Source organism: Falco cherrug, chromosome 6 (assembly GCF_023634085.1).
Source record: "Falco cherrug isolate bFalChe1 chromosome 6, bFalChe1.pri, whole genome shotgun sequence".
NCBI lineage: Eukaryota > Metazoa > Chordata > Aves > Falconiformes > Falconidae > Falco > Falco cherrug.
In genome coordinates, this window is record NC_073702.1 from 78,087,346 (window position 1) to 78,105,476 (window position 18,131).

Genomic DNA, 18,131 nt, shown 5'->3' on the forward strand with positions numbered 1-18,131 from the left:
AGTTTCATGGAACTTTGGGTTGGTTTTTTGTTTTGTTGGGGGGTTTTTTTGGTGGTTTGAAATAAATGCATGGTGGGATTCAGCTCACCCAATTTTAACCATTTGAAAGGTAAATGCATAATATAAACATTCTTTCTCTTATTCATGATGCCTCTGAAGGGTGAGTTCATCCCCTCCTAATGCAGTTGCTTAGAAAAAGTGAAATACATTGCTTCTGGAGGTTCACCCTTCTCTCCTTTGATTGCATATTGGGGCCGGTTCAGATTAGATGTTAAACACTAAAAGGGCTCAAATTAGAAAAAATAAATCCATCTAAATCCATCTGTGGGATGAATATTCCCATCATGACTCTGTATGAACATCCACAAACTGCTACGTCACGGACCCTTGGTGGCAGGGCAGGGTCACAGCCTGACTGCAGACCAGATCAGGTACCATTCACAGCAGTACATGCCCTGACGTTGTGGATGTTTGTCAAGAAGGGGAGAAGAAATGGCCCGACTTCACAATCCATTACAAACATCACCAGCCTGTGCCTAGAGGCTTGGTCTGCAATCACACTCAGGTTGGACAAAAAAAAAAAAAAAAAGTAGAAATGATCCAGCTGAATATTTTGTAACTATCCAGCTCAACTGAGTTGTTAGGACTATCGGATATGAAAATTTTTCCCTGGCACAACCAGAATATAATTAATGAATGACAAAATTCGACAGGGACAAAGTGGAGCCAATTTTTGACATTAGGGTTATGAGGATACTTGAATTTGAAGTGCTAGGGAACAATCAGGTGATGCACAACATGGCCAAACAACTTCAAGGCTGGCCCATCCAAGACCCACACAGTCAGCTCAAGACTCTAGAAGACAACCAGTTTTGTTCTAGAAAGGCAATGAAAGGACTAAGAAAAAACAGCAATCTATCAAGGCTTCACTGATTATTTAACTGATCACCTACAGCCTCCAAAGCACTGTTCAAACTCAACATACAGAGCTGTCTTTGTCCTGCAGAACTTGACCCGCAAGAAGGTGAAGGATGAAGGACAACATTGAGTAGTGAGATGTCCATACTTGCAAAGCAGTGTCAGAATCAGAAGTAAAACTAAGCGCCATTTCTGGGGGGTTGCAAAATCTCAACTTTAATAACAACATTCTCTTTGACCTTGGTCATATCATTTAAGCAGCACTACATCTTCAATTCAACATCGGCAAAACTCAGCTAACAGAAATCTGTTCCAAGGGAGGTACCTAGGTCTCCCTTTGGAGACCAGAATGCAACCAAAACTCCAGAAAATAGTTTTATTTTCTGTTTGGGTTTCTAACTGCTCTAGTTTTGCCTGTGTAAATTCTCTGACTCAGCTGCTGCCTTGTTTAATATTATCTGTGAATTTAATTCCTGTGCAATTCAATTCTACTTCCCAATAATTAATGGAGATGTTAGATGAGACCAGACCTAACACAAATTCTCCATATGCCTTCCATAAACTTGTTACATTATCATTTGCCACGAATCATCGTTTAAAATCTTTCAGCCGGTTTCCAACCCGCATGACTGATTTCCCATCCAAGCCAATCTGAATTAATTTTTCTAGTAGGATTTCCTCATAATCCTGCACAGGCCAGGGAATGGGCTAGACTGACCTTATAAACCTTTTGCATCTTTGACCTCTTGATGTTACATGTAAGAGGCACGAGGTTGCTCCTAAAGCTCCAACAGCTCCCTGACTGAATTCTCCAGCAGCACCGCAGCACTTCTTTGTGATGGGAAAATCAATGTAAGGGAGAGAAGGATCCAAGTCGCAGCAGAATATGAATTCTGGAATACGTGGTCCTGCACCAAAACCACCATCCCACCCCCCAAACTGCTCATTCACAAAACAGCATCTGAAATGTTGCTCTTTCTGTCCGCTGTATCCTCATTGAAGATGCTATAGGAAAGACCCAGTTCAAACGGTTGAAGGGTGCATGTGAGTTCCTTTGAGTTTCATTCTGGGCTATCCTCTGTCCTGGTTCCCTTTTACTTAGCTGCTCTAATGCAAGTGAAAAAATATCCTATTCTGCCTTATTTTTCCTTGTAATTTTTGCTACTTTAAAGAGTAATTGGGTTTTCCACAAGAAAAGTATCAGAATCATTCCTAAAGGAGCTTTGTTCAGATCTGTTAAGTGGTGACAAATGGCCTGTTTTAACCTTCCTTTTGAGTTGATTATTCTGATGAAAAACCACTGAACATATGCAATTACAGTATTTGGCATTTATATAACACAAATTTCCCTTCAAGGATGTCCTCCTCTTTCTCCCACCTCCAAAATCTTGTACTAGGAGCAAGAAGATGGTAAAAGTTGTAAGGATACAAGCTTTATTCTTTTAGGAGAAAAAAATACCTTTTCTTTAAATTCTTCTCAAAAACAAAACAACCAATACTTTACGAGAGCAAGGGAGCTCTTACGCTTATCGAGCTTGTGAAATTTAATTTAGGGTGTATATTTAAAGCATAATACTTGTGCTAATCTTGAAGCCTGGGGAAAGAAAAGGTCAGAGAGATGTTTGTAAATATACAGAAACATTCACGTTTCTTTGCTGGTGTCCCAAATTTCTGTGCAATTTACAATAATAAATCTGTTGTGCATCAACTGGGTGACCCGTGGTTTTTATGTGCAGGTGGAAAATTGGTTTTGGACAGGAAAATAATGCTAGTTCACAAAGAAACACCGCTGGTAGAGCATTTACTGCCACACCTTCCAGTCAATCCTGAAGAGAAGTGGGTTTGCCTGCTGGATCCAAAAGTCTACCTAGTGCAATCTCTTTTGGAGGGTGTTTTGTACTTATCTGCAAATAAAACCTTAGTCAGTAGGATCGGAGTCAAGAACATGAGCAAACTGAGTTATGGATTTTTAAGGAGAAAAATGCACATGAATATTTCCATGTTGCATCTGCTCAGCACTGGATTTGTTAATGTATTTTGTTAATGAATCAAAATCTACTCTGAGACACCATCCTGGAAAATGGTTAGGGAAAGGGTGATTTATGTTTCAGTCACAGGTCCCATCAAACAAGAGATTGCATTGCATAATGAAGTACTGCTAACAGCATCTTTCTTCTTAATGAACTGCAAATTGTTTTACAAACTAAACCTGCTTGGAAGACTGGAAGTGAGGATCCCTTGCCTATCAAAACGCTGCCTTGGTCTCCACTGAAAAACAGCATTAACAAGAGCCAGAGCACCCTGTTTGGGGGATACATACATTTGTGTCCACAGAGACTGGGTAGTGTCCTCAGCCAGGCAGGATCCTGCCCAGCAGAGCTGGTGGGATGGCTTCATTTCTTTGTGATTTTCAAACCCGAGTGACTTCTCCTTCTCCAAAATTTGAACATGGCAAAATATTTCCTTTTAAAGTAACTCTTAAAATTCTCCTTTATTTTCCAATATAAAGTATACTGCGAGAGCAAAATATTTTGGAAATAATTTTGAAAGAATACTTTGACAGAACCATTTCAACAACAAAAAATGGAAGCATTTTCTTAAGGTCCTGTTATAATGAAACTGTGGGAATCTACCCTCCTCTTGTCTTCCTCCAAGACAAAATTAAGGCCAGGATATACGCTGTTTCACATATGCTTTTGATTTCAACTTCTGATAGGAAAAGATTCAGTTGAAATTTTATGGGCTGGCCCTACACAGAGCACAGTTAGCGCGTGATTTTGCACAGGTAGTATGTGATTAAGCGCAGAAGCAGCAAAATGCTCCATGGCCACCTCTGAATCGTAGCACCCTTTATGAAGCTGTTGACACAAGCGCAAAAATGCACCATGTATGTGGTAAGAATAACATCAGACTGACAACACTTGTGTAACACTGGTGGAAACAGCTATGCAAGGTGTAAGAAAAGCAAGACCCTGTCTTACCCAAGGGCAACTTTTCCGTCATGCTTAGGCACCTACTTGGGCATAAGTTTTACGTGCCCGCTAAACCAGTCCTATAGGTGATGTTTACGCTCCCTATATGTTGCAAGAGGATACATGTTAGGTGTTTGGGCATCCCTGTGGTGGTATTCAATGGCACCTCCCAGGTGTCCCACGGACTGCACTAGGACATTTATTGTGGCAGACTGGCCCACGAGGAGCTTGATCTTTAATCCCAACTTGTGTACCCTAAGTAGATGGGCTGCATTACACTTAAAGTCTCTACCACGTGCATTGCCCTCAGAGGCATGGGACGGGTCAGAAGAACAGCCCTTTGCCTTCTCAGATGCCCTCAGAGCAGACAAGCAGGCTTTAATACTTGTGCAATTGGTATTTTTAAAGAAGAATTATTCTGGGAGATGCCAAAACATTTGCCATCATATGTATTCAGGAAACATTATACACCTGTGGTGCCAAAGGACTTTTTCCATCTTGGTTATAGATCATTATCAGACCAAAACCTTTCTGCAATATTAGCCAAGTAGTTACATGCCAGCCTCACAGCTCACGATCCCCCCAGCAGCTCCCTGGCTGTGGTACCAGTTTGCTAGCAAGAGTGGACTGGAGGAGGGCATGTTTGGTGCCAAAACACAAAAAACAGAGAGAAGAGCTGAGCTGGCTGACTCATGACTGTGGGAGGGCTGTCTGATGTGTGCCAGGCCACTGCTGGGCATGTAGAACTGGCATTGTGGAGGAATTAGCCACCGATGTGTGAGCAGGGTTAAGGAGAAAAAAAAGCTTCAGAAACAAAATTTCTGTGCCATACCAGAGCTGCCCACCAACAAATTATTCTCTTTGCCCTTGAGCTGATTCCACAGTAATTCTTTTCAGCTGGAAATCCTCCCACTGCCACTACTTGCTAGTGTCATCAAAGATCTCCAAGCACTTCACGCAAAGCTCCTGCTCCCACATGGCCTCACCAGTGTAAAAGTGAGGCTGAATCGCACCCCGTGAATCCCAGGCCTAGGGCAACGGCACGTGCCACTGCACGTGATCGTCTCTGCAGTGCTCAGGAGCTTTGTCACTGCTCTCTGCCTTTGTCAGATGCCTCACAGCCCCGCTGCTGAGAACTTCCTTTACTATCTGTTCTCCACGTGAGCATCTTACACCTTGGTAGGTAGGAAAACAGAGAACAGGACTAATACAGTGAGCGACAGAGGTATAAAAGACTTTATAGCTTGCCTTTTCTGCCTCCCATTGCCTTCCCTTCTCTTTTCCATCACACACAGCTCCTGCTTTCCTACATTGTTGAAGACTTTGTTTCATCTGTGTCTGAAGCTGCTTTTCAGCGCCAGCGCCAGCCATGCACGGCATGTCTCGCTGTTTGCACTAGGAGGGTGCAATGGATGTGGGGTCTGCATAAATTAAAAGATTTCTGTATAAATGCAAGATCGTGATTTTACTAACTCAATTCACTCCTCTTGGAAAACCAGTCAGCAGGTTTTTCCACCGTGACTTCTGTAATAACAACTGTGCAGAGCTCCTCACCAGGGTCTTTTATTTCTTAATGGCTGAAAAGGTTTAATACAGGTTTTGTTCTTAGATTACTGTTTTCAAAATGTCTAGCACAATCTTACCTACATCACTGCTTACCAACAAAGATAGATATGTATGTAATATACATAATCACATATACATAAAGGACATTAAATAAATTAAGAACTTTCTGGACATATTTATTAATCTAATTGTGTCTTAAAGTTCCTCTCACTTCTGCCACAGAACATATATTTAATCAGTTAATGTTGGTTTAAAGATCTCCTCTCTGTAAAAGCATCTTCCTCTGGCTGGGAAGATGACACGTCCTCTTTACTAAGGCTTGTCAGTTGTATCCTCTTGCCTCGCTAGCATGGTGGTATCTGAATTTGTTTTAATTCTTGCTACAGATAGCAAGAATACGCATCCATTGTAAACCCAGAGAGAGAAGTTCAGAGCCTTCCAACAGCTCACACAGCCAGTACAGTAAGGGGCTCCAAAGACATTTTGTAAAGGTATAGGGATGGCTGAAATTAGAAGTTATGTCAACATAGAAACACCAAATATTTAGTAAAGGAAATAAAAAAACATTTTCTGTCCAGAAATTAGCTATTATAGGAAGATGGCAAAGTGCTACTGGACTTTCTACCTTTAGCAAGCGGTTGATATCCGCAGTTTGAGCAGTCACTACTAACTGAAGGGGCTTGCAGTTGTGTCTTCCTTTTCTCTCTGCCCAAACAACCTTCCAGTTACTTCTTTATTATTATTCAGATCACAGCAAGGTCTCCAGAAGACCTAGCACTGCATAAAAGGCCATGTCCTCCAGCAAGTGCTGACTACCTAAAAAGCAGAATAGGTGCAAGGAAGAGGCATGAAGCAGCTGACCAAGGCCATCTGAGAGGTCAGTCGAGAATATTTTCTTTGCAGTCTTCTACATGGCCACTGCTCTCCACTGCTAGATGTGAAGGAATGAGCCCCACACTCAAGGAACCTGCTGTCTACAGCCATGGTAGGGTGAAAGTGGAATTTACCCCAATGACTGATAAGGAGAGTTAAGTTCATGCCTGAAGCAATGCAAAAAAAGCACCCTAAACCTCATCCCGGCTTTGACTGGTTTCTGCTGTCTTTCTGCTTTGATAGGTTTCCGCAGTCTTCGTGCTCTTTGTTTATGTTGGGATACCTTGTCCTGGTACAGGTTAACCTGGTTTCTTGTCCCTGGTGCAGTCAGGGCTCATAGCCTGGCCTTCCTCCTAGGAGTGTCTTAATGCTTGGTCTAGCACAGCTAAGAAAAAGATCTTTCCTAATGTACTAAGCAGAGGAAGGAGCAGAGAATTTTTCCTAAAAATGCAAGGAAACACTTCATTTCTTGCCCACGTGGAGCAGACAGGCTGTCTAATCATGTCTGCAGGAGCTGACAGCTTCAGGGACATCTCCTAGCAAGGGCACAGCTAACCGGTCACAGGCACCAGCTCCACCAGCCCCTTCAGGAGCCCTTCCTAGTCCTGTCAGACAGCACAGAAACACAGCTGGAACAGCAAGAGGGTCTTTTCATTATTTTTTTCCCCAAAAAATAAGTTTTCTAACCTGTGAGTCAGAACAGGCTACTTGCTTTCAAACATTTTATGCTTGCTTTTGTGCTATGGAGCAGCTACTCTGAGCTCAGCCTGCCCAATCCTGTCTTGATCCGGAAGGCTGAGATGAAAACTATCTGCAGTCTCCAGCCTTCTTCTTCTGATCTTCTCCCTGCTCATATTTTATTATTTTGCTTTATCTTAGCAAAAACTTAGCAGCTTTTGCCAGCCACAGAGCACTTCACAGGACCTGAGCCACAGGCTTGGATTGGGACGGGTGGTATCCCAAATGGGTGCAAAGCCACATTGCCTCCAAGGAAGCGTCTGGTCCTTGGAGTCAGAGAACTCTTGTACTTGGACCAGCTTTACTGAAGGAATAATTAGTTTGTGGATATTATTGATAAGCAGATGCCTACTCTGATGTAGGTGGGCTGTGGTTTTCTATCCTCTCTGCCCTATGGAGCTGACCCATGCCTCAGGGGCATATAAAGAGGGATTAGTCTTAGAGCAGTGGGAAAGACTTCATAAATGCAAATGGAGCAGGACTCTAAAAGTACCTCTGTTAGTGTGAGAAAAGTTGAGAATCTGGCCCCTAGCAAATCTGCAGTTACAGGTTTCAAGATGCTAAGTGAATACAAGCAACTTTTCTACTTAAGCAAGAAAGGATTCAATATCTAGCTGATGTGTTTATCACAAATGTGGTAATAGAGATGTCTCTTTTATTGGCTGCTATTTAGCCTAGTGTTCATAAATGACTGATATTTAATTAATCGAAAGCAGTATTACAAAATGCAGTCTGCTTTCAAAAGCTCATTTTAAGCACTGTTGTATTCATTCTGTTCTCAGAGAGATCTGTTCTAAATTATTATCTTTTCTTAGACAAACTTGTAAATAAACAGGAAAACAAACAGTAAAGGTGAAATACCTGAAAAAAATGCTTTCATGCCTTTTTTTTTCCCTCCAGGTAAGGACTGTGTCCAAAAATAATTTTCCTTCTTCGTAGTGATTTTTTTTTCCTGATAAGGACAGCAAATTTGCTGGGGTTATTGGTAAATCAGGGTCAAAACCCAATCTCCTTCCTCATATCTGATCATACACAAGAAATAAACCCCGTGTAATCAATAATACTGTCTATACCAATTAAAAAATGTGCCTTAGACCATACTCTGGCTCTGGGGGCAGAGGTACAATATATCCAAGCAGATACACTGCTATCCCCAGAACGGAGCAGATAGACCAACAAGGAATGAACCCGTGCCCATGCTATCTGCGGAGTCATGCACAGGCACTGTCCTGGAAGTTTGGACAAAAATGATGCTGGGATTTGTCAAAACTTGCAATTTAACAGTATGATGACTAAAGGTCAGTGCTCAGTGTAGACTTGCCCAGTCTTTACAGTTAGGGTGCAGTCCAGACCCCAAGCACAGGAATATTGCTTTTTTGTCCTGGGCTAGGGAAAGCATAAGCAATCTTGCTCTAGGACGTATCTCAAAAGACTTCATCAAGACTTCACACATCCAGCATTGTTTTCCTGCTCCACCACGGTCTATCTGCATGACCTTGGGCAAGTCACTCTTCTGGCTGGGCTGCAGACTGCAGCGTAGCATAGCAATAACCGTGAACAGGCTAGACAGTGTCCCCAAAGCATTGGGAGCAAGGCATTTTCCTACAGCCTGGTTCACCTGGCCTTTCAGAAGAGTAAACTAGCCTACAATGACCCCTGTGTTGCCAGAGTGAATTTTAAACCAGTCCAGGCATTTGAAACCCCACTGCAGTCTGCACTCTGAGTGTAAGTGCCATCTCTCTGCTCCTTCTCCGATGAGCGGAGAAACCAAGACTTTCTGACTTAGAGGGGCAGTGAAGATAGATGTATCCAAGGCTGTAAGCTTTCCCAAAACAACAGCAAGTTATGATTAAACAGTCATTACCCTTCACAGCCAGATTTTCTAAGCAAAAGCCAAGCAGTTTCAGTACATTTTGCAGCCCAATAACAGCTGTCTCAAAATTGGAGCATTTGCTGAAGCCTGCTCGCACGGTTCCCATGAAGTTCCCATGAAAGACCTGGCAAAAGCTCACCCACACCCAGGCTTCAGCCAGCCTCACCCGAGAGGAGTGAACCAATTTGATCTCTAGCGGGAGATGAGAAGAGGGACAAAGTGAGAGCAGTTCACCAGGATTGAAGGAAAGAAAAAACTACAAGATGTTTTTGTCAATGATGGAGCAGAAGATAGGTTGGGACAGCTCAACATTGTCACTGTGGTTCCCAAACCAGTACAAGTTGACACTTGACTCGTGTCAGCTGTGAACTAAACACATCTGGGACACCTTCACAGTTTGGAAACTCATGGCTTGTCAACCCACCGTATTGTTCATAGAAGAACTTTATTCAATCTGAGGCCATTATTAAAAGACCAAGACAGAGAAAAATCTACCAGTATTGGTCAAGCAATGGGTCCTTTGAGAAAGTGAGGCAACCTAAAAGATACTGAAGGGTCTTTATGGTTTAACTGAGGAAGCTCCCAAGGTCAAGGACTGGTGAGCGTGATGAACATTGGCCCACATGGAATAAGGGCAGGCAGATTTGTCCCTCTTGTTTGCATTCCCATGAGGTCTAGCTCCTTTCTGCCATGACTCAAGTAAAAAGAAATTTAAAAACCTCAAGCCTACAGCCACAGGAATTGTGTCCCTTTGCTGAACATCCAGAAACTGATCTACCCTGGTGGGTGCAGTGTCTGGGATATTTTTGGTTGAACACATCTAGACACCCCAAAACATGCAACACAGGCCTGGGTTTCTACAGCCTTTGCTCAGATGTGCAGAGAGGGAGGTCAGAAAATAGCCTGGGAGCCTGCATTAAACCAAGATTTTGGCCATAGCTTGAGGGAGAGCAAGAAATGTTTGCTCACAGCTTCCTAACCCTTGGTAGATGGGACAACAGAGATGGCAGAGATGACCTAATGAATTAATCTAAACCAAGTAGTAATTTACTCCCAGCAGCTGAAGCCAAAGAGACCAGAGGAGGTGAGTTTCTAAGAACACACCATAGCTGAAGGCTGGCCAGGTTGAGGGCTGACCGTGGTCATACAAAAGTCTTTACTGTACCAGAAAAAGAAAAATTGTGGCAAAGCATGTTTCTCTTTCTCAGTGACACCAGGTCCTCTCCCTATCCACAGAAATGGGTTGTAAATGTTAGCTTTTCTCTTAAGTGTAGTCACAGATTTTGGCGACTTTGCCTCCCTTCACTGAGAAGTGGGTAGAAAGCTGCCTGCTCTGTCCAACTTTAAACCTAGATACTTCAGAGCGTTTATTCCTTCATCCAGAAGATGATACACAACAGCTACTTGGGGGATTGGAGGTGCCAGGCTGGTATTCGGCAGTGCTGAGAATCAGACATCAGTGCTTTGGGAAAACCTTTCTCTGTGTGAATTATCTACCCATCACTTTATTCCAATAAATCACTAATCAGACCATATTATTTTTTTCCTTTGCTTTTGTCTCTAATAAAGGAGGAGCTATAGGCACTTTCCTAGTAAAAAAAAAAAAAACCAAACAAAAAACCAACACATTGCAAGTGACCCCATCCTAGTTTCGCCAAGATCAGTTAGGGTTTCTCTACACAAGAAAATCAATCTGGATTGAAAGAGTAGAATGACTCTTTCTGTATAAAGATGGTTTATAATGATGTTAGTCTAGTTTATCAGTGTTTTCCACTGCACTAGCTGAATCTTGACTTTAGAAATAAGCAAAAGGCGAAGAAAGCAGTTTAATTCTGCAACAGCAGGATGGTCTTCACAGTGAACTAGAAGATAGAAGCTGTTCAGGGATATTTAATCCAGACTAACCCATGTTTCTGAGCATGCCTTGCACTCGGGACTCAGGTGCAGCAAGGACACCTTTTCCTTTCCACACACTCAAACAGCCACAACTCTGCACAAAGCAATTACTGTTAACACCTAGAGCAACAGAACCAACCCCCAGCTGTCCCACCTGGCCCTTTTACTGAAGCAAAAAGACCAATAAAAATCAATCTGTGTTTTCTCTTCAGTTTCTGGGGCAGAGACTGGCTTTACTTCTTTTTCCTGGCAAATGAACAGCAAGAAACAAATGGTAACTTCAGGATCTGGCTGGTACTTGTGAGAGCACTACCTCCCTCATCCTTGAGGATCTCTGTGAAAAAAGGGGGAGGGGGAACCCCAAAGACCCTCTCTGGTTTACAAGCAGGACCGTACCCTCTTCCTTATGACCCGAGCCGTGAGTAACTAGTACACTGGGGAGTTTGTTACAATCTGTTAAATAAATCCTGCCTCTGGTGCAATGCCCGGGGGAGCAAGCAGATATAGTAATTCACAGAAACTTCTTTCAGCAGCCACCTGCAAACTTTGCACTTTATTTGCCCATAGCAGGTTAGTCCTGGTGAACTGGATTGCTCTAGATGAGAGGGAAAGCAGATGAATGCTTTTGTGCCAGGGAAATACTCCTGGGATCATTTGTGCCAAATTGTTTATTTTTTTTAATTGGAAGGACTGAAACTTCTCTCACCTTTTACCTTGTTTCCCCTTTTCTTGAAGCCTCTAGCTGATGGGATCTGTCCCAGAACTCCAGCTCATCCATCAGTGGCAGAGTTAATTATGTTCACACAGAGAAAAAAAATTCCACCTCCCTTCCCCTTCTTGCATGCAGGTAAAGGAAAAAAAGCAGGACACCTGAAATCGCTCCTGGCCCAAACCTCCTGCTGCTCCTATGGCACTCGCAGAGGCAGGGAGATACAGGAGCTCACTGTGCATTTGAGGAAAGCCTTTTCTGGCCACATTGGAGATCAATTGTCCCAGCACGGCAGCGGGGCTGGAAAAGGTGATCGTGAAAGCCCAGCTCCCAGCCCCTCGCCGACTTCCTGTCCCTTTTCCCCGATGTATGAACCCTCCAAGGCATTGCAAGGTCTCCCGGTCCGGAGGCTGTCCTCCACTCCCTGCTTCTCCTGGTCCGTTAGCGTACAGTCCCCCCACCCTCCCTTCTCGTACAGAACAATAGCAAGGCACCGGTTTCAGCTGCTTCCCGAGGAAAGCCCAGATCACACACATTTAGATATAGAGAGATAGATAGGATTATATTTCTCTTTGCTGTTTAGGACAAGAAATGAAGTGCTGCCTCTTTAATTGGCAAAAGCATGCAGTAAGAGCATACCTTTAATTTAGTGTTGGGATAGCTCACTTGCACCCTGGCTGTTGTCTTATTGGAGAGTGCAGCCTGCCTCAGATCCTCTAGCACTGAAATAATATCATCCAGCACGCATTTCTTATCCTGATTTCTCAACACACACAGATGGGAAAAAGTATAATTATAGCCTTTGTAGTTCACCTTCATTTCCAGCACGGCTCGGTGGATCTGCAGGATCACATCAGCCTGATGCAAAATATTGCCTCCGGGTTTGGAGAGGAGAATCACCCTGCCATACCTCCCCGGGGTGTGCAAGTCCGAATACAGCTGGCTTTTGGATTGATCGAGGGAGAAAAGGCTGCTGGCTAAGCTCCTCTCGATCTTGGCCAGGCTGTGGCTGGGGGCTACCAGGCTCTCCAGGTCAGTGTCAGGCTGGAAGCGGTTGAGCAGGCTGAAGCCGAAGATGATGGTCAGGACTGCGGGCACAGTGAGGAAAAACACCGGATGCCTGCTCACGAATAAGCCCAGCTTGTAGAAAAACGACTGGAGCCCTCTGTGTATCACCTGCCGCAGCATCCTCCACCAGATCCAGCCTGCAGATGCTCCTGGCCGTCTTAGAAAGCACATGTGACATGTGTAGCTCCTTACCCCTTCCTGTCAGTTTCCCTTTCTCTCTCCCTCTCTCTCTACTACTCCTTTAAAAGACTGCAGCAAGTTGCAGCAAGACAGCCAAATATTGATCAATGGGGTGTGTGTGCGCGTGTGTGTGCGTGTGTGTGTGTGTCGGGGGTGGAAGGGACGGGGCAGAGGAGGGAGGGGGGGAGGGGGGGGGGTCCTTGCCTTGCTTTTTTTTTTTTTCCTTCCCCCCGCTTCTTTCCACCCTCCCCCCCAGCCAACTAGCATCCCCCCCTCCCGGTGCCCCCCTTTCGGCGGCGAGGCTCAGGCGTTGCACGGGGAGCGCTGCCGGCTCTGCAGTGCCCGCTCCGCGCAGCCCCGCGGCGGGCACCGGTTCTCGGGGCGGTGCACCGAGCGCCGGCAGCGCCCACCCACCCACACCCCCCCCGCAAAGCACCGCTGCTCCTTTCCGCCCTACACACACACACACACGCGCCCGGAATTTGCCGGGGCGGGAGGATGATGCTGCATTTTAACATCCCCCCGACCCCACCGTGCCTCTCCCTCGCCGCGTCGTCCCCCCCCCCCCCCCCCGCCCTGCTCCCCGCCGGCTGCCGGAGGAGGGAGAGCTTTGCTCGGAGACTTTGCGAAGCGCTTTCCCACAGCAGCAGCAGCAGCGGCAGCAGCCGCGCTCCGCTCTGGGTGCCCCGGTCCCGCGGCTGCTGCATCCCCCCGCCGCACCCAGCCCTGCCCCGGCCGCGCCGTGGCTGATGGCGGGGCCGGGGACCCGCACCGCTGCCAGCCCAGATGGCCACCTCTCCCCTTTCCTCCATCTGCAGCCCGCGGTCGCCCAGGCGGAGCTGCCCCGTGCTCCTACGAGGGGGACAGTGACTCCGGGAAAGGCTGGGGGTAAGGGGAGGGAAGGGGGACGGAACTGCTCCCCCCTGCCGCCCGGCAGCGCGGCACCTCTCCCCCCCGCCGCCAGCACCTCCCTGAGCAGTGACCCAAGAGAAGGGGGACTCCAGGGGCTCCTGACACCTCCAGCTGAAAAACAGCTTTTCCAAGCAAAGACACCAGCAGACCATTACATAAGAGGAGAAAAAATCTGCAGCTCCCCGGACCAAAGGAGAGCAGCAGAGAAATGCATGCATTTGCAGCAGGAGAGCTGCCCGCCAGCTCTCCAGGCAGCAAGCTCCGCTCCTCCAGGAGCTTCGGCCAGGACTGCTTGGGACAGCACGTCCAGCCCTAGCAGACCTGACAGCCCCTTGTCGGCAAGGCAGGAGAAAAGGCAGGCTTGCTTTGCAGGAGCTTTGGACTTAACCCTTCAGTCTAACTCACAAAACAAACCCCCAAAAATGTAGATCTCTGCTCTGTGTCCCCCCCCTCCACCAAACTCCTACTGTATTTTAGCTAGTTTTGTCAAGCAGAAATTGATTTATTTGGGACAGGACCAAGGACATTGTGCAAAGCCTGAGAGCAAGGTTCTTCCATAATAAACTCTCACAAAACGGGAGGAAGGAGAGTGGAAACTGGGGAGCTCAAGGCTGTCCGTTAGCACACTCTGTCCGATCCAGGACTAGGCAAAGAGCTGGCTATGGTCAGCTTGAACTAATTAGTAGTGTTTTGGAGAAAACCAGCATATTCGGCAATCCCTTTTGTTCCGACATCCCTGCGTGTTTGAAGGGGACATGCAGGGAAGCAGCCCCGTTCTCTGAGGGCTTTGGAGGGCTTGTGTTAGGTCGCAGGGACAGCAATTCCGACTGGGAAGCTGAGGTCCTGCTGAAGTGGGGAAATGTGAAATTCTTCTAAGGGATGCAACAGGGAGGCTGGGAGCATTGCGTTGGAAACCTAACCTGACTGAAATCAGTGGCTAAGGTTCACAACCACCCTGGTAAAACTAGTTTAATTTTTAGGTATTTGAATGGCTGCTGCAAGCACAGCACACCTTTCAAACTCAGACTGCTTCTATTTAGTGGCCTAGATACTGCTGATCTGGAGGTGCTTGCAAATGAGCTGGAGCTTTTACAGGCAACAAGAAAGAGAGGTCGAAGGTGGGAAATTCAGTAGAAAAGGTCCCATCAGCCTCCTATTTGCTCATCTTTAAAGCATTGCCCATGGTGGAAATCTGCCTCAACAACCCCCAGAAATGCTAAGCTCCATTGGTACAAATTACAGCTCTTTGTCTATTTTATGGTGCACTTATGCCAATGGTTGAGTACTCCCAGTGAATAAAGTCTAAATGCACAGGCTTTATTGAGCCTTTGTACTTACACACATGAGACCTTGAGTGGGAAGTCGGAACCTGATTCCTCATTTCTACACACGCAGGCTTGTAATAGCCTTTGACAGAGTGTGTCACCGTACCTAAGCTATGGGTGGTGCTGGCAGGGATACCTTGTCACTGTGGGCTTCAACACAGGCTGCAGAAGCTCTGCCTGGAGCCTTTGTGTCCTTGGTACTTACTGTTTCTCTGGCTTATATGGTGTTGGTACCTGGCCTGGCAGCTGCAATCACTTCTCTTGGTTGCTGTGGCCTTGCCCAGTAAGCCTTCAACAGAGCTGATCATTACCCAGGAAGCCGGCCAGATCTTCCTGTTGACCACAGGAATTGTTCAGGACACAGAACAAGAAGTCTGTACGTCCCTAGAAGGAACAGGTTTCTCTAGTGCCTGAATAATATATGGCAAAGGATCAGTTTTTTCTGCAGCTTTTCCCAGGCTTGGAAAACTTCTGTCTGCCCAGGATGCTGCAGTGGAGCATTCAGTCACAGCATTCCTGAAGCACAGACCATGCAAAGAGAGGGCAAATAAATATGTACAATGACAGGTGTGACTGAGCACACGCTGCCTCCTTCCTGAGCAGGAAAATAAAGCAATATTGCCAAAGGGCACTGGCGGTTGGTCTTGCCTGTCCCTTGGAGTACCCAGTAACAAAGTGCAATTCAGCATTAGTGCCCCTGCAGGTAACGTGGATGATGAAGTGATCAATGCATTAGGTTGGTCATCTCAAATGGCAAAATCCATGGAGGATGTAAAGAGTCAGTTTGAAGTACATCTCAGAAACAAGCAGGGCATCAGCACCTTTTCTGAGAACAGTGTTGGGATATGCTGTTATATATATCCTCCCTGGTGTCATCCAATGAATCCTCTTTAAAGGGGAATAACCAACGTGTCAGGGATGCTAGCTGGGGGAACTGAATGATGGTTCACAGAGCCTGGAGCCCAGAGAAATAACACAACACAGAGAGATTTGAAACACTCAAATATTTGAAAAAGATTCAGCTTGGAAAAAATGCAACTGTATCTGGAGAAAATAATTGGACTTGCCTCTTGCCTACTCACAAAAGGAGAGACAGCTTTGGGAAAAAATGTTCTGGCACAAAAAAAAAAAAAAAAAAAAAGGGATTACAGCACAGGAAAATGTAGATGTGGTTTTGGAAAAAAAACATCACATAGCAGAAAGTCAAAGCAATACACATTGACTTGCAGAGATACCTTAAAGCAGGTAGGGAATGGTCCCTCTGTGTTACCCTGGTGTGGTTGGACTGGGGACTGTGTTCAGCTCAGGTAAACCTGTTGATTGCTTAAATAAGAATTATTAATGGGCTTGAGGTGTTGGCATAGGTGCACTGATTAGGTACTGAAGGTAGAGCTGGGTGCCCAAGAGACAGATGGCCATACGCTTATTCACAAGAAAGTGAAGCTACAAACAGTCCTATTGACACAGTGATTTTAAGTTGTTACGGTTTAATAGCTGGGTGGATATAGTAAAAATTAATGGTACAAAAAGACATTAAGTAGTGAAAAAGCAGAGGAATAACTCAGAATAGCCACAGGGGCTGTGAATATAAGGGTAAATAAAACAGACTTCAGACCAACTAGCGGTTCACGTTCACACACTTAGAAGATTTTGTACTTCAAATTGGGAAAGAAAAACTCTGGTGTGATAGTTTGTTTTTTAGAAATGTGGATTTTAAGAGAAACTCCCTTAGCAGCTCTCGTTTAAGTTCTGAACTTCCTCAAACTGCAGAGCTAGCACTACACAGGAGCCAGGCACGGAGGGCAGGGGTGGAAAGGTGGAGACAGACAGGATCTGTGCATGGTGCTGGGGGATGAGAGCAACGGAGAAAGGGTGTAAGACCTGGGGTGACCCTTCAGGGGAAAAACACCCCAGACTCTCGTTACTGTGGCTGTATTTGCTGTTTTGTTCTTGTGCTATGTGGTGGTTTTGAAAACAGATGAGTAAACCCTGCCAGCTGCAGAAATGGAGGGTGTGAAACACTGAGGCACCTTGTGCCTTCAAGGGAGGGTGTCAGGTGCAGTAGGAGCAGAAACCTGCACCCATTGACTTTGGAGATTTTAAACAGAAAAACCTTAGACAGACTGAAGAAAAGCATGGGCAGTCAGGCTGCTAGAAAAGACCAAGTGTGTTGCAGTGGTAATAACAAAAGGAGTAGATACTAAAGAGTATTTTATTATCTTATTAAAGTATATAAAGTATCTTATTAAATGTTAAAGAGCCTTTGGAACTCTTGCATGGGAGGAAGCAAGTATCAGATCCTTTACGTATTGCTATATTTTCAAATGTCCGGCTTTATTATATAAGATTTATTCTCCCAACTAGGTGTTGTTTCCTTAGGTAGCTGCAGGGCAGTTGGTGAAGTTGCTAAAATACTGCTCACACAAGTAAAGACTGCCGAGCCAGAGTTTTCAAAGGGTTAATATTTGTTGAATAAAATTAATTGATATTTTCACATATGAAAAACAGATTTTGAAAAATATTTGGCATAAACCCACTGTTTTATTCTATATTTAGCAGATTGTTTCGTCTCTTGCACAACAAACAAGTTTTTTTTAGTTTTGAAAAGCAAAAACAGTCAGTTCAAAAATCAAGCTTTTAGGAACACATTTTAAATACCTTTTTTGTGATTAATTCTGCAAATCTTTCTAAATTCCAGTTTCTCAGCAAAAATTGGAAACCTTCTTGGAAATTTATTAGAAAGAAATAAGCATGTTTTGCTGCTGTTTAGGTGGTTTTATTTTTGTTGGAAAAATATACTTGCCATTTTCTAAGCAAATATAGCTAATTCACACTATTATGTGATAAAAGCCTCCAGTGTTAGCAAGGAGCTGTGAGATCCGTGACAAGTAAAAGCACCATAAAATGCGTAATGCTAATGTATGATATTTCTTGAAAGGACTGAAAAATTAAACTGCTGAAAGAAGACAGCTTGCAAAGATAACTGGGAGCAGCAGGCAGTTAAGTAATATGTTTTGTGTGGGTAGGGAGGTTAAGTTGTGGTTTTGTTTTCTTTTGTGAGAGAGAAAATATTGATTCAGCTGGAGAAAATGGAAATGACT

The 18,131-nt window shown here is 44.9% G+C and overlaps 1 protein-coding gene across 3 annotated transcripts in view; it reads right to left on the reverse strand.

The window, feature by feature from the left end:
* PTCHD4 (patched domain containing 4) overlaps positions 1-12,784 on the reverse strand; it is a 92,570-nt gene extending 79,786 nt beyond the window's left edge. For 2 of the 3 annotated variants that reach the window (XM_005441561.3, XM_055714457.1), the window contains exon 1: positions 12,185-12,784. In XM_005441561.3, coding sequence (XP_005441618.2) covers positions 12,185-12,784 — 600 coding nt within the window. The remainder of the gene's footprint in view (positions 1-12,184) is intronic. The other variant, XM_027808676.2, reaches the window with a different exon arrangement.
* Between the last annotated feature and the right edge of the window lie 5,347 nt (positions 12,785-18,131).